The sequence below is a fragment of the Sorex fumeus genome, unplaced genomic scaffold, assembly GCF_029834395.1.
Source record: "Sorex fumeus unplaced genomic scaffold, SorFum_2.1 ptg000155l, whole genome shotgun sequence".
Lineage (NCBI taxonomy): Eukaryota > Metazoa > Chordata > Mammalia > Eulipotyphla > Soricidae > Sorex > Sorex fumeus.
This window is the reverse complement of record NW_026606212.1, coordinates 2,934,610-2,958,357: the sequence shown is the minus strand read 5'-3', so window position 1 is coordinate 2,958,357 and position 23,748 is coordinate 2,934,610. Positions and strand designations below refer to the sequence as shown.

Here is a 23,748-nt window from a genome sequence, read left to right as displayed (position 1 = left end):
AATTTATTGGGCTGGAGTGATAGCACAGCAGGTAGGGCGTTTGCCTTGCACGCAGCCAACATGGCCAACCCGAGTTTGATTCCTCCGCCCCTCTCAGAGAGCCCGGCCAGCTACCGAGAGTATCTCACCCGCATGGCAAAGCCTGGCAAGCTACCCGTGACGTATTCGATATGCCAAACACAGTAACAAGTGTCACAATGGAGACTTTATTTATTATTATTTTGGTTTGGGGTCCATTCCTGGCCTTACTTGGAGCTGTTGACATGTTGGTGAGACTTGGGCCTGCAGGTTGCAAAACATGTTCTTCAGCTTCTTAAGTTATTATTCTGGCCCTCACTTACCTTTAATATAGAAACTTCCAACATAGGGGCTGGAGCCATAGTACAGTGAGTAGGACATTTGCCTTGCATGTGGCTGACCTGGGTTCGATCCCCGACATTCCATATGGTCCCCCGAGCACTGCCAGGAGTAGTTCCAGAGTGCAGAGCCAAGAGTAGCCCCTAAGCACTGCCAGGTATGGCCCAAAATGGGAAAAAAAAGAAAGAGAAAGAAAAAAAATGAGTAAAGGAAAAGAAAAGAATAAAGGAAAAGAAAAAGAAACATCCAACATAGTCAGAATTGAGAGAATTAGAAAAAAACCGTGTGCTCATCATTTAGCTGTAAGTATTAACTCCAGGTCAGTGCTATTAGTCTGTCCTCTTTATTCCCACCTGTACACGAGTCTTTGAGCCTTATCTGATGTTAGTGAATATGTGAATATATATGTCTTAAATTAAAATATTTAAGGGATAAAATTGATAATCACTTTTTAAAACAATTCTTAGTGTTTAACCATTAGCTTTCATAGAGATGGCGTTTGTTTGAGCTTAGGAAAATGTAGCTAAGGGGAAACGTAATTACTAATTTCGGGGGTCAGCAGCACACCAGGCAGAGTCTGGGGGCTGGTCCCGGCTCTGTGCGGTGGTGGTGGTGGGGGCGGGGGGCATTACTTCCATTGGTGCTTGGGGACAATGCAGCCTAGGGTCAAACCAGGGCTGGCTGCATACCTGGCAAGTGGCTTGACCCTGTGCTAGCTCTCTGATGTGTAATTGCTGCTTGAAAAGGAAGAAATGTACTGTTGTGTTGTGTTGCTTGAGAAACATAATTAAGATTGTGACTTCTAGATGGGAAATCTACAGAATCTGACTTTTTTGTTGTTGTTGGAGTTCGGGGAGCCACGCAAGCTGTTCTCAGGGGGACTGGGAGCCATCCTTGACTAACCGGGCTGGTGGTTCAATGCAAGGCCCGAGGGTCCAGTGCCTTGGATGACCTGGACCACCCCAGAAATGCTTGCGGGCCTCTAGGGCCCACCCAGCAGTGTTCAGAGGATCACCTGATGCAGGCTATCAAACTGTGCTTGGCAACGTGCAGGGAATGTGTCTTAACCCCAGTATTAACTCCCAGAAGCAGATTTTATTTAATGTCTATCTTTAGTTCATCAGTATGTCATTTACCACTTAAGGAACATTGACTTTGTACCAGAGAGCACCGTGGATGTTTACTTATATTATCTCATTTAACCATGTCAGTCGCTCTTGAGGTACTTATTATCCTCATGTCTTTTGGGGGGAGGCATCATGATTTACAGTCCTGTAAAGGCAGAGTTTCATGCATGGAGTGTTCCAGCAGCACCCCTCCGCAAGCGCCTGCTGCCCTTCACCATGGCCTCAGGGCCTCCTATCCCCACCCCTGTGTTGTCCTCATCTTACAGATGAAGAGACTGAAGTTCCAGGACCTGAAGAGATAGTACAGGGCTTTCGGCACACACCCGGCATGCAGCTGACCCTGCTTTGAACCCTTAACCACACTAACCACACTAGTCCCTTACGTACTAACAGATGTGTCCCCCCACTTCCCAGAACTAGCATCCACGGGCCATTTCTGCTTCGGAGCACTGGGAGGGACCTCAGGCCTTTTGAGCACCACCCGTGAGCCCCTTCCCCGCAGAAAAAAAAAAAACAACAAAAAAGCCAAAAAAGAAACCCCAAACAGAGAGAGAGATCTATGGTCAGCTGATACGTATCCAAGAATTTCAAAAGCTCACGTCTTTCTTCCTAGGAATTCGTTAGAGAAAACATTGTCCCCTTAATCATTTCAGTTTAAACACAGGAATGTATAATGTGACTCATGATTTTTGCTATTCAAAACAAGAAAGAAAAAATATTTGGCAGACTGAAGCAGGTTCTTTTTTTCTTTTTTTTTCTTTTGCGCCACACCTAGCGGTGCTCAGTAGTTAACTCCTGGTTCTGTGCTCAGGGATCACTGCTGGCAGTGCTGAGGGACCATATGGGTTGCCGGGGACCCAACCCAGGTCAGCCACGTGCAAAGCAAGCAAGCACCCACCCGCCGGACTATGGCTGTGGTCCCCAAGCAGGTTCTCCTTTTAATAATCTCTGACTCCTTTCCCCAGCCTTAGCCCCTGAACTCACATGCGTTTGGGATGTTTGGTTGGAGGACTTGAAACATCTTCCCTGGCCTTACGCGGAAGCAGTTATTTTAGAAGTAGGAGGTCATCTTTCCTTCACTCTCCTAGTGACTTTTTCCTTAGAAAAATTATGTTGATAAATTTGTTCGGAAAAGCCCGTGTATAATTTATGTGTGAAAACACAATTTCAGATGCTGACTTGGGACGCTGTCTAACGGCAGATGGTCTTTACCTGTATACTACTAACTCAGTTGGAAGAGGAGTCAGCAAACTGGGGTCTGGATTACATGGCACTCTCAGGTCAGTTGGATTGAAGTTGCTGAAGGTTTGGCTACGATGTTTTTCTCCTTCCTTAAGTCCTTGTAAAGAAGACATCTGGGAACGCACTCGGCCTCCCCCATACTGACTAGTAACTGAAGAAGTCTGAATGAATTCATCTGTTTCCAGTATTCTCTGAAATCTCACTTGCCCCTCTTAATTATGATCATGAATGAATGCATTTCAGCTTTTTCTGGACTCTGAAGAATTTCCTAGCCCTAAAATCATAATTTTGAGCCAGAAATTCCTTTATTTTTATAACAGTATTACTTATAAATTTTCTGTTTGTAAATGTACATTTTTCAGATAGGTACTTTTATTAATTTTGTGTTTGGGGCCACACTCAGTGGGTGCTCAGGGTTACTCCTGGCTCTGAGCTCAGGAATCATTCCTGGCGGGCTCTGGGGATCAAACGGGAGGCTGGGAATTGAGCCTGGGTGAGCTTTATGCAAGTAAACACCTTTCCTGCTGTCCCACTTCTTATGGTCCTCTCAGCACTGCCAGGAGTAATTCCTGAGTGCAGAACCAGTAGTAACCACTGAGCACCACTGTGTGTGGCCCTAAAAAAAACCCAAGAAAAGAAACCAAAGATTGAGATCATTATATTTCATTTGACTTTTCCCTCAACTTTTTCTTCTAATCCACATGAAAAGTTAAGGTTTGTTGTAATCTATTAGTCCTAATCTTAATGTAATACATCACTCTTTTTCAGATATTTTATGTACTTACTCAGTTTAAGAATTAGGTGGAAATGTCATTTAAGTTTGTTGTCTCCCGCTGAGGATTCAGACTGGTGACTCAGTTTATGTCCGCTTTTCTTCACAGAGGCTTTGTGTACTGCCGAAATGAGGAGCTGGAACCAGGCTGGGTTGCTTTTGGCAGCGGCTGCCTTCTCCATCGGCCTGTTTCTTTTGATAATAAACCTCACTCCCTTTTCCAGGTCGTTGACCAGAACACCCTTCAGGTAATCAGGAAACCTAGGTGTTGTCCTTTCTGTTTTAGAGAGTGTAAGGAAGTTCCTGGCTTCGCCAGAAGTAATAATAACTTACTGATTTTTTTTTTTCAATAACACGCTGACTTGTTTTCCTGCCAGAATAGCAGCCTTTCACTCATTTAGTTATTTATTTGGTTTGGGGGCCACACCTGGTGGTGCTCAGTGATCACTCCTGGCAGGCTCAGGTGGCCACATGTAGTGCCAGGAATCAAACCCAGGTTGGTCGCTTGCATGGCAAATGCCCTACCTTCTGTACTGTCGCTCTGGCCCCTCATTTGTCTAATTTTGCGGTGCTAGGGTTCTAACCCAGGTCTTCCTCATGCAATGCAAATGCTCTACCCCCAGCCCTGGGACAAATTTTTTTTTTTTGTCTTGTTTAGAGCCATACCCAGCAGTACTCAGGGCTTTCTCCTGGCTCTGTGCTCAGAGATCACTCCTGGCAGTGCTCAGGGGACTGTCTGCAGTGCCAGGAATGGAACCAGGGTCGGCTGTGTGCAAGGCAAGACCCTACCTGCTGTACTGTGGCTTAGGAGCTCCTTGCCCTCTCTTTTCCTTCCTTCTGTATTTATTAAAACTTTGGGATAGAAGCCAGGAAGATAACGGGCTCTATCAAATAATAGAGCACATGCCTAGCATGTATGAAGTTTTATCCCTGGGACCCAGGTGTGAGCTCAATGAAAAGCAAGTTAGGCTTTTAATAGATGCTGGGGATATATCGATGAATAGGATGCAGTTCCTGAACCCTGAATATAATTAAGTCTTAAGTTAATTCACTAAGGAATTTCAGAAAGTGTGATTTTTCTAAAACCTTTTAAAATTAAACGTTTGCTATAACACATGCATAGCAGATTCAAAGTCTTTCATAAATACAGTTTCCTACTAAAATATAATTTGAGTTGATCTTAAGAGTTAAATAAAGAGAATCTTGGGACCGGGGTGACAGGAGAGGTGACAGAATGCGTGTACAAAGCCTGAGCTCCATTGCCAGCACCGAGGGGCCCTGTCACAAGTAGCTCTGTCACTGAGCCCGGGGGAGGCCCCTCTTACAGGGGAAGAACAGAAGAATCTCTTTCTCTTGCTTGGCCCACAATGCGAAACACACGTGTTTCAGCTCATTGAGCAGCCTTCTGATTCTTGTATATTACTCTCAGAGATGGAGCGATAGCACAGCGGTAGGGCGTTTGCCTTGCACGCAGCCAACATGGCCGACCCGAGTTCGATTCCTCCGCCCCTCTCGGAGAGCCCGGCAAGCTACCGAGAGTATCTCACCCGCACGGCAGAGCCTGGCAAGCTCCCCGTGACGTATTCGATATGCCAAACACAGTAACAACAAAGTCTCCAATGGAGACGTTACTGGGCCCGCTCGAACAAATCGACGAACAACGGGAGGGCCTTTACCTTATCTTACTCTCAGAGATATTAGTTTTATTTTGAACAGGAACTTTGTTAGTTTTTGGAGCCCTACCCAGCTGTACTTAGGGTTTACTCCTGGTTCTGTGCACAGAGATCTTTGTTGGGGGTGCCCGTGGGAACCAATATGGTGCTGGGGATTGAGCCCAGGAAGCACCTTTACCCCTGCCTTAAGAAAGGTTGTTCAGTGCCCATCTTGGACTTACCTGTATTCACGATGAATTGCTAAACGAATCCCATGTATATGCGACGCTGATGAAGCCTCTTTCCCCGGAATCAGGTGTGCCAGGTGGTGCCGATGCCCGCCAATCACCTCCCCGTGGGCGGCACCATGAGCACTGTGCACCTCTCCTCCGACGGCACCTACTTCTACTGGATCTGGTCTCCCGCCAGCCTGAATGAGAAGACACCCAAGGGACATTCCGTCTTCATGGACATTTTTGAACTTGTGGTAAGTCTTGCTGTCTCTCTGTGCGTAGATATGTTTATTTGCTTTCTTCTATCGGTGAGCAAAGGCCCTCAGAAACTTGTAGTATGTGCAGTGTGTTCACTTTTGTCTCAGAATTTGACTATTCTCTTGGATATCTGTGAGATTTCTTTGTGTGGCATTGTAAGACACCAAACCAGCAAGGTGGGTATGGTGAAGAACTGTGTGTAGACATGATGTTGCAAAGCAGAGACATTGGTGGGACTGGAATAAAGTGGAACTGAATTGGAGCCGCGTGATAGTGAGCTGCTGGGAGACTGTGAGAGACGCGGCCCTGTGAGAACGCACCCACGAGGAGCTAGTGACTGCAGCCTGCCGAGAGCACGCTGCTCTTGTTCCTGGTAGGGGTAGTGCAGGCACAGCAGGGGTGGTGAGAGACACCCATACAGGAACAGTAAGTAAGGGAATAGACAATTGGACAAGGCAAGTTTAGGTGGTGAGGGACAAGGAGTGAAAGATCAACAGTCCAGTAGAGATAGAGGTGGGAGGTAGAAGAGGGTCGGACATTCCAGAAAGAGGAGAGCACGCTGCAAGGGCTCTGTGGCAGGAGTGAGCACCATGCTTCTGGATCAGAAGGAGAGTGGGTCAGTGTGGTGGGAAGCAGAGCAGGAGATTTTGGGGGAGAAGAGCCAGGGAGTCCCGCGAGTCTAGATCTCCTTGAGGGAGCTGGAGCCACACTTCTGACTTTTTTGTTTATCTTTTTAATTTTCTTTTCTTTTTGGATCACACCTGGCATTGCTCAGGGGTTACTCCTGGCTTTGCACTCAGGAACCACTCCTGGCGGTGCTCGGGGGACCATATGGGATGTTGGGAATCGAACCTAGGTCGGCTGCATGCAAGGCAAGCACCCTACCCGTTGTGCTATTGCTCCAGCCTCATCTTTTTAATTTTTAAGGTTTGATTTTGGGGCCATACCTGGTAATACTCAGGGGTTTCTCCTGGCTCTGCACTCAGGAATTACTCCTGGCAGTGCTTAGGGGATCATATGGGGTATCGGGGATCGAACTTGGGTTGGCCCTATGCAGAGCAGACACCCTACCCGTTGTGCTACCTCTCGGATCCCTGAAGTTTAAATTCATCAGAATTAAAATTAAAACTTCAGTTACTCATTTGCTTTAGTCATGTTTCAAGTGCTGAGTAATCACAAGTGACCTAAAACTCCCATATTGAACATTAAAGATACGGAATATTTCCACTATGGAAGAAAATCTTTTAGGTAATCCTATTTTAGATATTATTTGTAGAGTCTTATAAAGGAAAAAAAGTGCCCCAAGATATGCAGCAAAACCTTTTTTCTTTTCTTTTCTTTCTTTGCAGGGGGCTTTACCCACTTAGCTCTGCTCAGGGCTTACTCCTGGCTCTGCACTCAGGAATTACTCCTGGAGGTGTTCTAGGGACCATATGGGATGCTGGGGATTGAACCCAGGTTGGCCTCCTGCAAGGCATCCCTCTGTACTATCTCTCCAGCCTTCACAAAAACCTTCTACTTACCTTTAACTATATTTTCTTTTGTATTCAGTTTCTTAGTGTTTTCTAATCACCTTTTCTTGGAAAATGTCCCGGCCAGAGTAAATTTTTTTTCAGGGGTGGGGGGGGTGGTGCTCAGACTCAGGGTCTATTCTTTTTTTTCTTTCCTTTTTTTGGAAATTGAGTCACCGTGAGATGCAGAGTTACAAAGCTGCTCATGGTCAAGTTTCAATCATGCAGTGATCCAACACTCATCCCTCCACCAGTGTCCATTTTCCACCACCAGTGAACCCAGTTTCCCTCCTACCCCTCACCCCCTTCCCCCCCCCCCCCCCCCCCATCCAATGGCGCTATGGTCAGGGTCTATTCTTGATGCAGTGTGCAGGCAACCACTCCCAGTGGTATTTGGGGCATAAGGACGTGCTGGGGATCCTGGGGCAGCTTCATGCAGGGTATTTCCTCCAGCCCGGGAGCTATTTCTGCAGTTCCCAGAGTAAATCTTTTGATCTACTGGAGATTGTAGTATTTGAACACGTCAGGAAAAAATTTATTGTTGTTGTTTATTTTTAAACACATTTAACAGCAGTTTAAAAGATCATGGCGTTAGTCCCAAGAATATTGGGGAAACCCTGAAGGATTTCCTCTGCTCTGAGTTTGATTCCCCTACTACCAAAAAGAAAAGAAAAAACTTACATCAAAGAAATGGGTGGACGTGGATTAAAGTACCAGCCTGCACCGCCCATGGGGCCGAGTGAAAACCCCTTCCCAGCATTCTCCTCAGAGGCAATTGCTTGAATTGTTTCAGTTTCTTCTTCTGGTGCTCACCTTCATATCACAAGTAAAGGGCTTATGTTGTTGGTGCTTGATTTGTGAACTCACGTGATAGTATGTTGAAGAAACAGATGGAGATTTTGTTCATCTCCTCCCCTCCTTCCTCCTGATATTGAATGTTCATTTTAATTCTTCTTTTGGTTATTTTTGTGACTTATAGTTACATCTTTATTTCTTCTTCTTCCTCAGCTCTAGGCAGTATCTCCTGTCCCCCTCCTTTAGAAGATGGAGATAGTAGTGTCCCTTCAGTGTGGAGAAAGCCAAAAGTAAAAAAAAGTATATGTTCAGGGGAGTGCAAGAGGAACAGAGATGCCTCAGCCCTGCCAGCCTTAGAGAGTCTTAGGAATTGGAGAACGCAGGTATGGCCAGGGCCATGCAGGCAGGGGTCGCAGACATGGGGAGCAAGAAGCCGTCCTCCCCGCAGGGCTCTTGCATTGGGGCTCACCTGTCGGCTTCCAGCAGAGGCATAGTTGTTTGTCTTATGAGAAAACCGATACTGGTAAAAGACCTCGACATACTGACATCGGGGTTCACCTAAAGCAAAGACTGGTATCTTCGTGACGGGGTCTTCTAGTAAACCACAATCAACTCCGTGCCAGTAGTCCCAATCAGTGCTGAACTGTAGGCGAAGAACAGAGAGACCAAAGCAAACCAGACACAACCCCCGCCTCGGAAGAGGTGTGCGTGTGGGCAGGGGAGTGGGTCATGCAGGTTTGGAGAAACACCGGTGAGTGTTGGCGCCAAGTAATATGCACGGGGAACGCAACTATTCTGTCTTTTCTGTCTTTTTCAAAGTTACCTCATGAAACTGTAAAGTTTAAAAATTAAGAGGGGACAGCGAAGGATCTCTCGACAAATGAGAAAAGGCCTTTGATAGAAAATGAAAATGAGAAAATAGAAAAGCATCTAGCAGAAGAAACAGAATAAAACTTTATAAATTCTACTCTGGCTTATAAACAGAAAGGATGTCATGAGACACTAGCTCTCAGGGAATGGGAATGAGCTCCTGGAATGTAAATATGATTGTCCAAAGAGAAGGGCAAAAGATAAGGAAGCATCTAGAAAATAGGGAAGAGAAATAAAGAACAGTAATTATGAAAGAGAGCAGAGAGGATTCATCAGTCTTACTAATACTAATAGGAGTTCAGAAAGGAACAGGGAAAGTAAAGAGGAAGACATGAGCAAAGAATGAATACATTAAAACGTGATGAAAGACCTTGGTGTGGAGATTCAGGTGGTGAGGGGCAGTGCATGCAAATCCTACCCCGTTGCACGTGGTGCTGAAATTTCAGATTACCGGGATCAGGAGGCATCTAAGTCTTTCCAGGATGGAGTAAAATCTTGTGCAGATGACGAGGAGCTAAAAGAACATGACTGGATATAAAAATGATTGGTACTTTCAGTAGCATGACTGGACATAAAAATGGTCAGTATTTTGAAAATTCGGAAGGAATTGATTTCAACCCAGATGTTTGTATTCAACTAAAGTTTCAGTCAATGTGCAACATCATAAAGGTATTTTAGGCAGATAGGTACACAATCAAACTTTCATATTGGCCCTGGGGAAAATAGAACAATTGAAATAGCCTCTAGAGGGACTGGAGTGATAGTACAGTGCTCAGGGCGCTTGTCTTGTACTCTGCCGACCCGGGTTCGATCCCTGGGATCCCATATGGTCCTCAGAGCCTGCCAGGAGTGATTCCTGAGTGCAGCATCAGGGGTAACCCCTGAGCACTGCAGGGTGTGGCCACAAAACAGAACAAACCAAAATAGCCTCTGGAGCCCAGTGGGCTCGTCCAGCAAGTGAGATGCTTATCTGCACACAGTCTATTGGTGTCTGACCCTCAGCACCCCACGTGGTCCCCTGTGCCCTGCCAGGAGTAAGCCCTGAGCATAGCTGGGTGTAGCACCCCTCTCCCCCAATTAATGAAATAGCCTCTGCCAGGCATGAAATTAAAGATGGAAAAAAAGGAGCCTGCTCTAGATTAAAGGAACAGCCTTCAGATTATTTTTGGAGTCTGAATCAAGAAAACTTTTTAGAGACAGTTTGGAATTTGAATCTAGAATGACTAGTATTACATGAAACCTGAAATTGTTATTTTTTTCATTTAAATTTTATTTTAGGCACTGTGGTTTACAAAACAGTTATTAGGGTTTCATATATGGAACATTCCAGCATCACCAGTGTCATCCTGTACCAGTGTCCTCTTCCATCATGTCCCAGTATCTCCCAACCCCCACCTCCCTCCACCCCTAAGCTTCCTACTGAGGACAAGTTCTCAGTTCCAAACTTTGGTATTTGTTTCCCTACTATGTTTCTTTATATCCCTCATGTGAGTGGGATCCGTCTGTCTGTCCCTCTCCTTCCAACTTCACTTCACCGTGGTACCCTCCAGACTCATCCAGGTAGCAGCAAATTGCATGATTTGATCTTTTCTTACTTGGCAAATCCTTTCTTTTGTGAGCAACATTTGATATTGTGTGCGTACCCTAGTTTTATCCGGTCATTTATCTGTGGTCACGTGTGTATTTGCAGGTTTCGGTTCTTGTGAATAGTGCTGCAAGGTACATAGGAGTGCAGATGGCTCCTGAGTAGTTTTTTTGGACCCTGGAGTAGATGCTGAGAAGTGAAATGCTGTGTCATATTGAGGCTCCATTCCTAGATTTCTTTTTCCTTTTTGTCGTTTGTTGTTTTGAACCATACCCATTGGTGCTCAGAGTTTACTCCTGGCTCTGCGCTCAGAGATCACTCCTAGCGGTGCTGGGGATCGAACCCTGGTCAGCTGTGTGCAAGGCAAGTGCCCTATCTGCCATACAATTGCCTCAACCCCTCAGTTACTAGATTTTTGAGAAGTGTCCAAATTGTTTTCCAAAAAGGCTGAAGCAGTCAGCATTCCCGGCAGCACGGATGAGGGTCCTTTCACCCACATGCAAGCCGACATTGGTTGTTTTTGTTCTTTGTGTTATGTGTCAGCCTCACTGGTGTGAGATGGTATCTCGTTGTCGTTCGGTTTGCATTCCCTGATGATGAGTGATACAGAGCACTTTTATGTATCCTTACTTTGAGCAGCTTTCTGTCCATCACTGGCCCCCATTTTTGGTTGGTTGCTTTCCACGAGTGCTTTGTACCTCTTGGATATCAACCCTTTATCCAGCGAGTGTTGGGCTGTTGCCTTGCATTCTCTTCCAGTCTGTGGGGTATCTTCATTCTGACTAGCATTTTCATTGTGGGCAGAAGCTTCTTCGTTTGATGTAGTGCCATTGTTTATCTTTGTTTCGGTTTGCTTGGCGAATAACATTGAATCACTGAAGATCATTCTCACTTCATTGTCTTGAAATGTGCTCCCTCTGTTTTCCTCCATGCAATTTCCAACCTCAGTATGATATTGAGGCCTTTCATCCATTTTGGTTTGACATTTGTGCATGGTATTGGAAAGGGGTCTGACGTCATTTTTGGTATGTGAATGAAATGCCAAACACCATTTTTCCGAACACTATTTGTTGAAGATGCTTTCTAAAGGAATTATTAATTTATTTTTATAGGAGAGTGGGTCGGGCTCTTGCCTTGCATGCAGCCGACCTGGTTCAATCCCCCGCCCCCAAACAAACCAAAGACAAAGAAAAATGATGGTGAGGGGGAAGCAACCGATAGTTCTCCGTGGTGGCCCCTCCCCAGCAGTGCACCTCTGAGACTTCTGGCTTGTTGTTCTGGAGGTGATGGAGTGGTGGGGTGTGGGGGGATCGGGGACGGGGAGGGGTGCTGGCACCCTGCCATGCCGAGTATGTGCCCCAGCCTTTGTGCCCTTTCTTGTCCTAAATTAATTGCATTTTGTTTTTCTTTGTTTGGGGGCCACACCCAGAGGTGCTGGGGGTTACTCCCAGCTCTGTGTTTAGGGATCCCTCCTGGCAGGGCTCAGAAGACCATAGGGAGTCTTGGGGATCAAACCTGGGTCAGCCAGCCACGCTTGCTGACAAGAACCATAGCCACTGTACTCTCTCTCCAGTCTCTGTTTACAATTTTCTAAATAGTTTAGATGTTTGCCACATAGTTGTCGCTAATGATCTTTTCTGTTTGAGTTTGGGTTTTTTTACTTTTGAGCCGCACCTGGCAGTGCTCAGGGATTACTCCTGGCAGTGCTTAGGAGACCATAAGGGATGCTGGAGCTCGAACCCAAACGCCCTCTCCGTTGTACTATTGCTCTGGCCACCTAATGGTCATCATTTTAATGAAAACTATTGGAAAGAATTTAATTTGCTGTAAATTATGGTTTCACTGAGATAGTTGGAAGTAGTGATACATTTCCCTTCAAATTCTGTGGTAGTGACATTGTTTTACTGTTTAAAAAATTGTATTTGAAATAGCCTTGCACAGTTATAAGAACAAAAGGCATGTCCCTCACCGACTCTTCCTGTGAGTGCAGTTTTCCTTCCAAGAGACAAGTAACATTATTTTTCTGAGATTATCTTTTAGGTAATCTAATCCTGTACTACTTTTTTTTAATGGCAACTTTTTCCCCCGTTAAGTTGTTCACTATAATTGTTCACATTCAATATTCCAACACCAACCCTACCACTGTTGCACCTTCCTTCCACCATTCCTTTGAATCTTCCTACCACTACCCCAGCCTGCCCCTTAGGCAGATGCTAAATAATTTTATTTTGTATTGCTTGCCATGAATAGTATGAGATGTCACGCGGCTGCAAAAGTGGTCACGCACTCCTGGAATTCTAAAATTTATTTATTTATTTATTTTTTTAATCTCTCGCGCCCCCCGCCCGCCCTCCCCGCGCGCAGTGAGCTCCGCTCCCCCCACCCTCCTCCCCCCTCCCGCCCACCCGCCCCCTGCGCCTCCTCCCCGGGTCCCCCTCCCCCACGGCCGCCTCCTCCTCCTCCCGCTCCAGGGTGAGCACGAGCCACCTCCCTCCCTCCCTCCGCCATGGATCCCGGCAACTGGAGCAGCTTCATCTTCCAGGTAACAACCCCCTCCCCCCGCCCCCCACCCCTCCTTCCCACATCCCCTCCCGTCCGCCCTCCCTCCCGTCCCACCCCCCCCTCTGCGCGCCCGGTGCGCGCGCAATTCTAAAATTTTTAAATATTTTGGGTCCAGAGGCATGTCTGTGGCATGCTGCTCTCTTCTGAGATTCTTTTGTGAGTCTCTGAATCATGGCCATTAATGTGCTTAAATGGCGCCCGGCGGCAGTTCTTGGGCATGACTGCCAGGAAACCAGAAGGATCAGGAGTTAGGTGGAGGTCGCCCATCCCCAACTCTGTGAAGCCTGGAGTTTTCAGTCACTGGTCAGCCGTGAACATGGCAGCGATTGGGTTCTGGAGGTTTGCGGCTGCCAGGCTTCGTTTGGGGCAGGTGGAGGGACACACCTGCCCCTCCAGTCCTGTACTGTTTTATGTAAATGGTGATTTATTAAGCGTAGTATTTTTCATCTTTTAAATTACTGAAAGCAGTTCCACCTTTTGTAGGTTCTTATCACCGGCAGTAGTGTATTTGCGCAGCTCTGGAGGCTGGCAGCCAGGATCAAGTGCCCAGCCTGGGTTGGCCCTGATGAAGTGCCCCCCTGTGGCGTGTACTGCCAGCTTCTCTAGTACTGAATGCGTGTTGTGTTTCTTCCTTTTGGTGGGGGTCACACTTGGTGGTACTCAGGATTTACTCCTGGCTCTGCATTCAGGAATCACTCTTGATGGTGCTCAGGGGACCATATGGGATGCTGGGAATGGAACCCAGGTCAGCTGCATGTAAGATAAACCCCATTCTACTATCGTTCTGTCCCCAGCATGCTTTGTTTCTTGAGTCAGTTCTGGCATGAAGCACATTCTCAGATTCCCATCTTGACGGGGATCCCAGACCGTTATCTGCCAAGATTACCTCTGCAGGCCGGGGTGATAGTTCAGACACTTGTATCACAGCTGACCCGGGTTCGATCCCTGACACCCCATATGGTTCCCTGAGCACCACCAGGAATGATCCCTGAGTGCAGACCCAGAAGTAAGCCCAAGCACTGCCGAATGTGGCCCCAAACAGGAAAACAGAAATGATTGCCTCCGATTTGCACCAGCAGTAGGACTGAAGCAACCCAAGATGCTTTTCCTAGGTGCTCCCTAATTCTTGCCCCATTGAGCCATATTCCGGCTTTTTTCTGTGCAAGCTGATGACGTGGGAATAGACATGTGCTGAGCCATTTGCTTAGTGGTACTGCATCCAGGTTGGGATGTCTGCTGCCTGTTCACGGATGTCAGCTGGCTCTGCAGAGAAGGGCCTCTTGCAGACTGGGAGGCTCCCAATGACCCGAAGGCTGCCCTTGCGCTGCCCTCTCTGTAGCCTCAGAGCAGTGCCATGCAGTGCAGCCGTGCCCTCCTCTCCAGCTTGAATCCCCATGCCAGCTGTCCTCACAGGAGCCCTTGTGTTTCTGGCATCGGTACTGTACCATGCATTCACCACGATATGCAGATGCAACGTTTCCATGCTACCTTACTCACATGAGTCCTGGGTGCTTCAGGCTGTGGCATAGTTAATACCTGAAAACCATTTTTTGTTTGGGGGCACACCCAACAGGACTTAGGGTTTACTCCCGACTCTGAGCTCAGGGATCACTCCTGGTGGACTCAGAGGACCAACTCAGGTCAGCTGCCCGCAAGGCAAACACCCTACCTGCATATCTATCTCTCTAACCCCCCACAGATGGTATTTTAATTTAATAAAGACAATAAAAATGGGTTTTTATTTAAGAGCTCAGACACTTGTGAACATTTCGTGTATTAATTTTATTCTTTTTTTGTGTGTGTGGAGGGGGAATCATACCTGGTTGTATTCAGAGCTTAGTCCCGACTCTGTTCAGGGATCACTCCTGGCGCGGCTCTTTAGAGCACCATATGGGGTATTGGAGATCGAACCCAGGTTGGTTGCATGCAAGGCAAATATTTTACCCTTCGTATGATCTCTCTGGCCCCACTTGTGACTATTCTAAACCAAAGAATCCCAAGCCCCATCTTAGCAGGAAAGGGAACATTCAACATGAAGGGACAAAGGACATTTTACATAAGTCACAGGTAGAGAAAGAGGTAAGAACAGGATTCAAGACAGAAGTGGAAGAGTTAACCGTAAATAACATGAGATGAAATGCCACTTCCCCTGAAGGGAGGGGAAGAGAGGCCAAAAGAGGATGGACACAGATTTCTCAAATCAGAAGAGTGTGAGTCGAGCCAAGTGGTTTGCGTGAAGTCAAGTGCAAAATTGGTGAAGGAATTTTGGAATCATCGCTCCAAATATGTGCTGGGGATAATCGAGTACTGAATGAACATCTAAGTTCCATCCAGGGTCCAGCTGCAGTTCAGTCGCATTGTTAGCGAAGTCTTCCTTCAGGACACCCCAGCCAGTACCGGAGCATCTGGGCCTACTCTTAACGGCTGCTCATACGAGTTTGGATTTTAGTCACCAGTACATTTCAAGGAGACATTATCCTCGTAGGTAAATAAATGATAGTGAATCAAGAACGCAGGTTGGTTTCCCTGTCGCCTTCCCAGTTGCCCATCAGAGCTTATCCTCAGTGAGAGCGGCCTTGGGCTCCATGGAGGAATGTTAACCAACAGCCTGTAGAGACCCTGTGAGCGCTGGTTCCTTTCTTTCCAAGTCTGGGCTGCTGAGAAGGACAAGCAGCCGCGAGCGGCCCAGCCTCCCTGTGGCCCAGGCGTTTCTGAGGAGCGCTGGCGGTGTGCGGGTGCAGGGGTGGAGCACCCCCATCACAGTCATGCGCAAGTAGGACTTTGCCGCCAAGTGGAACCAGATCACCGAAGGTCCTCTTCTTCCTTGAATACTAGGTTGAAAATGGTGCCTTTGTGGCCAGTCCACTGCAGGAGCGCACCATTCTCATGAGGAAGGAGGGCGAGTCGGCGAAAAGCATCAATGAGATGCTTCTGAGCAGGCTGTCCCGGTACAGAGCCTCTCCGTCCGCGACGCTCGCCGCGCTCACGGGCTCCACCATCTCCAACACTCTGAAGGAGGACCAAGCAGGTACGCCCTCGCCTCCCTCGTCTGGTTACTTGCGTGGTTCATGTCTTTCGGTGGGGATGCGGTGTCGGGCCACACCCGGCGATGCTCAGGACTTACTCCTGGCTCTGCACTCAGGAATCACTCCTGGCAGTGCTCAGGAAGCCAATGGGGTGCCGGGGATGGAACCCGGGTATGCCTCATGCAAGGTAAGCACCCTCCCCCCGTACTATCTCTCCTTTAAACATCCTTTCCACGACGTATCTTCCTTTCGCCCCCTTTCCCCTAGTGAGATGCATTCAGATTCTTTCGTGTCTTTACATGCCTGGTCTGGCATTTATCTGGGATTTTGTGAGAGCCACATGCAGATCCAGACTGCACATCCTTTTTGTTCCACACGCACAACATTTTAAATTTTTCTTTACATACAGTGGAACTCATACATTAAAACCTTCTTCTGGTCATTGTTTGTTTATTAAAAAAAAAAACAGTTGCCAAGCCATTACATATTAATGGCTGTGGACATGGATTCACATGAATTCTTAAGTATTCAGAATAGACTCGTCTTTATAGCAACCTCGGATAAGTTAGTTGATTTTGTGTTTGGCCTATGCTTCATGAGTGTAGAAACATTTACCAAAGTGTTCACTAAATACCTTTTTGATCAAATCAGTATGAAGGAGACTTTCCACAACTCCACTTATCTTTTTCTAGGGTTTATCATTTAATGTTTGTACTTTAATATTTTTAAGGTTTATTTTTACTTTGATTTCTGGCCTCATCCAGCTGTGCTCAGGGCGTACTGTGCTGGCTCTGGCTCTGTGCTCAGGGAATCCCTTCTGGCAGTGTCGGAGGGCCATATGTCATGCCTGGGATTGAACCCCAGCTTGGCTGCATGCAAGGCAAGCACCCTGTTCACTGTCCTATCTCTTGGACTCCGGCTTAGTTTATTCTGCTTGTTTCATTGTGTAAATCCAGCTATAGATGCTTTGTGTGTTCTTATCACCTACCTTAGTGGAAGATCTCACACTGAACACAGGTCCAGCACTTCCTTCCCTTTGTTGTGCAGTGACGGGCGTTGCACCCTTGTGGACTTACATCTACTTGATCCATCACTGGAGATCACACACTTCAGTATGATACTGGAGTCCCAATGGGATGCCATTCCCCCACCCACCACAACCCATCTGGGACTCTAGGCTGCACTTTGTTGTTTGCTTGGGTTTTTCTGTTTGTTTGGTTTTTGGGGTCAAACTGGCAATGTTCAGGGGTTACTCCTGGCTTTGCCTTAGAAATTACTCCTTGTGGTGCTCTGGGGACCATATGGGATGTCAGGGATTGCGCCCCAGTTGGCTGCATGCAAGGTAAGTGCCCTACCAGCTGTGCTATTGCTCTGGCCCTGTTTGCTTGCTTTTGTGCCATACCTAGCAGTGCTCAGAGCCGGTTTCTGCTTTGGTGCTCTGTAGTACTACTAGTGGTACCAGGGGACCATGTGGTGCTGGGGCTCAAACTTGAACCTCCTACAAGCAGATCATGTACTCCAGATCATCGAGCTATCTCTTTGGTCCATTTGGCTTTTTTTGCTTGTTTTTGTCACATTGGGTGATGTTCAGGGCGTAGTCCTGACTCTGCACTCAGGGATCAGTCCTGGAAGGCACCATGCGGGATGCCGGAGACTCAACCCGGTTGGCTCTGTTCAACACAAACTCCCTACCGGCTGGCACTCTGGCTTCTGTTGTTTGGGGGCCACACCTGGCAGTGCTCAGGGCTTACTTCTGGCTCTGTGCTCAGGGGACACTCCCCAGGCTCTGGGGGAGCATATGAGTGCCAAGGATTGAATCCAGGTGGGCTGAGTGCAAGGCAAGGGCCCAGCCCACTGTGCTGTCTCTCCAGCCCCGCTCTCTGGCATTTTTAACGCAGGAGTTCTTAACTGAGGTAAGCCTTTAAGGCAATCATAAACCTACTCACCGGTTTTAAATAACATGCTATATGTATTCTTTATAGTTTTCAAAACTACTTATCTGTGATACAAAAAAGGTTAAGAACCCATATTCTAGAAGTTTACGGATTACATAGAAAGTTTACATTGTGCATAAATGTGAGTTTAGAGTAAACCTTGAATGATGTCAAAAGCTTAGAGGGCTGGAGAGATAGACAGGAGTTTATCTGTCAGAAACAGCCCAGTGTGGTGCTGGAGAGATAGCATAGCGGGGAGGGCATTTTCCTTGCACACGGACGACCTGGGTGTGATTCCTAGCATCCCCTGTGGTCCCCCAAGCACATCCAGGAGTAATTCCTGAGTGCAGAGCCAGGAAAAACCCCTGAACATCACCAGGTGTGCCCCTCAGCCCTCCCCCGTAAAAAAAAAAGAACCAAAAAAAAATGACAGGTTATCATAAGTTATACAAATATGAATTGATTTCATGGTGGATATTGTAAAACTCTTTATTAACTTGTCATAGCTGGAAATTTCTCATTTTACAATCAAAGTTACTTGTAACTTTGTGTTATATCACAAACCTGTTAAGAATTTTTTCTTGTTTTAAAAAAATTTTTTGATTGAGACACTGCTATACAAGGTTGTTCATGATCGAGTTCCAGGTGTACAACGTTCTAACATCAGTTCCTTCGTGGGTGTTCATTTCCCTCCACCAATGTCCCCAGTTTCCTTCCCGCCCCACAGCCTGCCTCTCTGGCAGGCACTCTCTTCCCCCTTTTCAGCACTGTGATTTACAGTTTTCTCACTAATCGGGTTTCAATACATAAGACTTTATCCCCTTCAGCGCCACCTCCTGCTCTGAAGGAACCACTTCCTCCCCACTTAATGCAGTATTCCTCAGTATTCCTCCCCCTATCCTAACAAATCACATATTTTATCTTTTCTTACAGTTGAGTAATAGAAGAATTTGGTCTATATAAAATAAAAAAATTGGGGGCCAAGATACAGTTCGGGGTGAAACTATTGCCTTGCGTCCCGCTGATCCCTGTTTGATCCCCTGCACACATATGGTCCATCCCCCAGACACCTTCAGGGCTGTCTTCTGATCTCAGAGCTAGAAGAATAGCCCTTGAGCACTGCTGAATTTGGCCTCAGAACAAAACAAAAGAAACAAAAAGATTTCTAGTGAAACCATTTGCTTGTGGAAAACAGAAACAGAAAGACTGAGATTTCATTCATCTGAGGATTTATTCTTTTGGAAGAAGTTTTAGAGACAGATATAGCCTGTATTGGATTCTGGGAACACCTTTGAGAAATGCTAAACTTGTAATGTGAGGTAGGGTGGTCAGACCGCAAGCTAGTCTTTTAGAAAAAATCCCCCCCCCAGCTTATTGCTTTTAGTATTTTTTAAAAATCTGATCCTGTTGTTGTTTGTGTTTATAACTCTCTCATTAAACTCTGATCTGTTTTGATAATCAAATTTCCCCGTGTGTCAAATATTTCTATTCACCATTTGCATTCCTTTCTTCAGCAAACACGAGCTGTGGACTCCCTTTGAAAATGCTCCGGAAGACACCCATTTATACCTGTGGTACTTACTTGGTGATGTTGGTCCCACCCCCAGGGGGGTCAGGCAGCTCTGCCACTCGCTCTCTTTTTGGTGGGACAAGTGGCTTGTCATCTTTAAAAAGTAAGTAGGTTTTATATGAGGCGTATTTTCCAAATTGAGTCAAACTTTGGAACTCAAGGCTTTCTCCTAACTGATTCTATTAAGCGAGTTGTTTGCAATAACTCTCTGATAATAAATAAAATCTGTTATCAGTGTTGTTGGAGATTGAGAGACATTAAAATAGATTTTTGGTAGGTAACTATAGAATACTTTGTAAGACTAATTTTATAAAATTCCTAGGAGGAATAATGTTTCAGGAAAATTTTAGGAAATAAAGTAGTCTATTGCCACATTAGTTCCTTAGGACTGCAACAAAGGTTCTTCCCCCTGTGATAGAATTTCAGTTATTAAAATGAGAGTGTCAAACTCGCCTATTTTATCTGTATTTTTTTGTGTGGGCCAACTTGGCAGTGCTCAGGGCTTGCTTACTCGTGGCGATTGACTCTGGTTTAATCCCTGGCACCTCATGTGGTCGCCTGAGCACCAGTGGGAATGGCCCCAGAGCACAGAGCCAAGAGTAAGCCCTGAGCATCGCTGGGTATGACCCCAAACTGAGTAAGTACAAATAGATAGGCAGTGAGTGCACATACAGAGAAGGTGTATTTTAAATCTCGGAAGATATTTTGTGAGAATTTCTTTCATGGCCTTAGGTGCATGTTCTTTGGTTTCACCAGTAGATAACAAAAAGTAATGTGATTTTTATGAACATGTATTAAAAGAATAAAGGTTGAGATTTAGAAGTTAGACTGTCACCATAAAGCCTACTAAGCAGGTTATTGTTTTTGAAGTCCTAGCCTCGAGTTTGGTGTATAATATTTCGGACGGCCAGTTTACCAGTCGCGCGGATCTTATAGATGCTGCTGGAAGCTCACTGGGCCGTGGTGCTCTCGTCCCAGGATTGGGTAAGAAACGATGTCCACAGTTCCTTGGAAAGTTGGAAGTTTCAGTAATTGCTGTCAGAAAAAAAAAAAAAGTCAGTTCCCTCCTGTTGTTTTTTCTTTTTTTCCCCTTTTTCTTTTCTTTCTTTTTTTTTGGGGGTGTGTGTGTGTGTGTGTGTGTATGTGTGTGTTTGGATCTCATGCAACACAGCTCAGGCCTTCCTCCTGGCCCTGACCTCAGGGGATCACTCCTGGTGGGCTGGGGGGACCATATGGGATGCCAGGGATTGAACTTGTTTGGCTGCTAGCAAGGGGAGCCCTTACCTGCCATACTATCTCTGGCCCCACATTTTTGTTTCTTTAAATACTTATTTGTACTACTGTTTACTTTTGAGGCTTAATATAAGGAATAAATTGACAGATGAAATGCCTTTGTATAAACTGCTATTATGTGATGACGTCTGTGACAGATATTCTCAGAGGTCATGCTGAAGAAAGATTTGTTTCCCCTTGAGGAATTGACACGCTCTTTATTGTCAGGAAATGAGCGTTACAGGTTGTTCTCTTTGCCTCGGCTCCTAATAAGCCCACATCTAAATTTGAGGCTCAGTTGCTAAAGCTCTTTGATTGCGTGCTAGTGTTTATTATTTTTATCAGAAAAGTCAGTTACCAAGAACTGTCTGTTCCGTGAGACATATTTTATTCTACATAGTTGTTGAACAAAATTAGAAATTGGATACTGCCTTTTTATTCAGCCCAAATGTATTGTTTTGCCAGGTAGGGATATGAATTGTCAGTGTTGCTGATTGCCCACCAGCCCGGGACCACCAGAGCCGTATTGTGGTGCTCCAGGGCTTCTGCGTGTGTGCTCTGTCTGCTTTTTCCTTCTGAGTGAGGGCCTGTGATAAGTATGTGTACAGAGGTGACGGTGTGGCGGTTAGCTAAGTGTGCTTTCTCTGCAGGTGCCTGTTACGACACAGTGAACAACATGCTGTGGACGTGCTCGAATGACTATATTGATCAGTGGTGTAACCCTGGCAATCAGGCCTTCCATTACGTCTGTCAGAGACTTGGAGTCAGCCACATCATCACTGAGCCCAAAGGTGAGATTCCTTCAGAGTCTGCAGGAGAAGAGCCTCCTCCTTGAGTGTGAGGGGGCACTGCAGCGTGTCAGGAGGTGGGGGTGGAGTCCAGGCAGCAAAATGTGTTGCTGCTTTCCCTCTTTGAATGTAGAACCCTACAAGCCTCATTAGCTAATTGGTTTGTCATTAATTAAGTATGTAAATAAATCGAACAGTCGAAGTGGTCCATAGACTTTCTGTTTGTTTGCTTTGTTTTGGAGCCACACTAGCAGGATTTACACCTTACTCCTTGTGGGGCTTCAGGGGCCATATGGGGGGCTGGGGATCACACTGGGGTCGGCAGCGTGCAAGGCAAACACCCTAACTGCTGTACTATCTCTTCAGCCCCGTGTTTCATAGACTTTTTTAAAAGGAAAATTGTTATGGCTCTTGAAATTGTCAAATCTGTGGTACAGAAATTGTTTTTATTCAAAAAATAAAATTACTTCTATTTGAAATAAGATTATAGCTATAATGTTTTTTACCTTATGATTTATTAATAGACATACTTACATAAACTCACTAATAAAGAGCCAATTTTAAAATATCCTTAGGGCTGGAGCAATAGCATAGTGGGTAGGGCGCTTTCCTTGCACGTGGCCGACCCAGGTTCGATTCCCAGCATCCCAGATGGTCCCCCATGCATCGCTAGGAGTGATTCCTGAGTGCATGAGCCAGGAGTAACCCCTGAGCATCGGCTGGGTGTGACCCAAAAAGCAAAAAAAAAAAAAAATCCTTGATAATCACTTAAAATCTCACAACATTAAAGTCAGCCCTAGTGGTCTGGAGGTGTGAGTAGCTAGGCAGTTTCTTTTGTAAAGCAATGGAAAGACAGAATGATCCAAAACTACTATTTCACGTCTGGAAATTAAACACAGGTATATGCCAAACTTAGAAATGGGCGCTTGTTCAAAACATCTGTGGGTAAGAACAGTGGGAGCCTGCAGAGGTTTCAGGCAAGGTTGCTTCTGTCTCCCACCTTAGCTTAGTCAGTGCAGTAACACCACCAGGAAGGGGCAACTCATGTAATTGCGCCAGGAAGGCGCGGCTCATGTAACTGCACCAGGATAGTGCAGCTTATGTAATTCCATCAGAATGGGGCAGCTCATGTAATTTCACCAGGAAGAGGAAGCTCATGTAACTGCACTAGGAAGGGGCAGCTCATGTAACTGTATCAGGAAGGGGCAGCTCATGTAACTGCACCAGGATGGTGCAGCTTATGTAATTCCATCAGCATGGGGCAGCTCATGTAATTCCACCAGAATGGGGCAGCTCATGTAATTCCACCAGGAAGGGGCAGCTTATGTAACTGCACCAGGAAGGAGCAGTTCATGTAACTACACCAGGAAGGGGCGGCTCATGTAACTCCACCTGGAATGGGCAGCTCACGTAATTGCACTAGGATGGTGCAATTCATGTAATTCCATCAGAGTGGGGCAGCTCATGTAAGTGCACCAGGAAGGAGCAGCTCATGTAAATACACCAGGAAGGGACAGCTCATGTAACTGCACTAGGATGGTGCCGTTCATGTAATTCCATCAGAGTGGGGCAGCTCATGTAAATGCACCAGGAAGGAGTAGCTCATGTAACTGCACTAGGAAGGAGCAGCTCATGTAACTCCACCAGGAAGGTGCTGCACATGTAATTCCAACAGGATGATGCTGCTCATGTAACTCTACCAGGAAGAGGCAATTTTGCTGTCCTGGGGCAGAACATGGTGAAAGCCACATGCTCAATAGGACTGTCAGGAACCGTAGTAATCTTGGCGACAAAGCAACAGAGAAAACCAGTGGCTCAGCCAGTTGAGGTTGTGATCCTGAGTAGGGTGAGTAGCAAGATTTTTCCTATGAGTTCTGGAAATTGAGAAGGTAAAGGGGACCTTGATACGCTCTCTATGCATCAGTGCAGAGGAGGCCTGAAGGACTCTATTCACACATACTTGAAGGAACCCCAGGTGTGCAAACACATTTAGGAAAGTGAAAATATGACCAGGACCTGCAGTAGTGAAACCAGGGCAGAGAAGACCATGGCCTGCACTTTAATATGCTCTCCTCAAATTACACAAGGGAAAAAGGCCACAATAATCAGTGGATATTTTTTTTCTTTTTAGATTTTTATTTAAAAATTAATCACCGTGAGATATAGTTACAAAGCTTTCCTGTTTGAGTTTCAG

General features: G+C 46.1%; 1 protein-coding gene across 7 annotated transcripts in view; it reads left to right on the top strand.

Annotated features, from left to right (window-relative positions):
* HECTD4 (HECT domain E3 ubiquitin protein ligase 4) overlaps window positions 1-23,748 on the top strand; it is a 157,077-nt gene that overhangs the window by 45,920 nt on the left and 87,409 nt on the right. For all 7 annotated transcript variants that reach the window (XM_056107122.1, XM_056107118.1, XM_056107121.1 and 4 more), the window contains exons 5-11: window positions 2,656-2,764; window positions 3,608-3,746; window positions 5,467-5,637; window positions 15,800-15,992; window positions 19,439-19,597; window positions 20,365-20,478; window positions 21,417-21,557. In XM_056107122.1, the coding sequence (XP_055963097.1) occupies window positions 2,656-2,764; window positions 3,608-3,746; window positions 5,467-5,637; window positions 15,800-15,992; window positions 19,439-19,597; window positions 20,365-20,478; window positions 21,417-21,557 (1,026 nt within the window). The remainder of the gene's footprint in view (window positions 1-2,655; window positions 2,765-3,607; window positions 3,747-5,466; window positions 5,638-15,799; window positions 15,993-19,438; window positions 19,598-20,364; window positions 20,479-21,416; window positions 21,558-23,748) is intronic.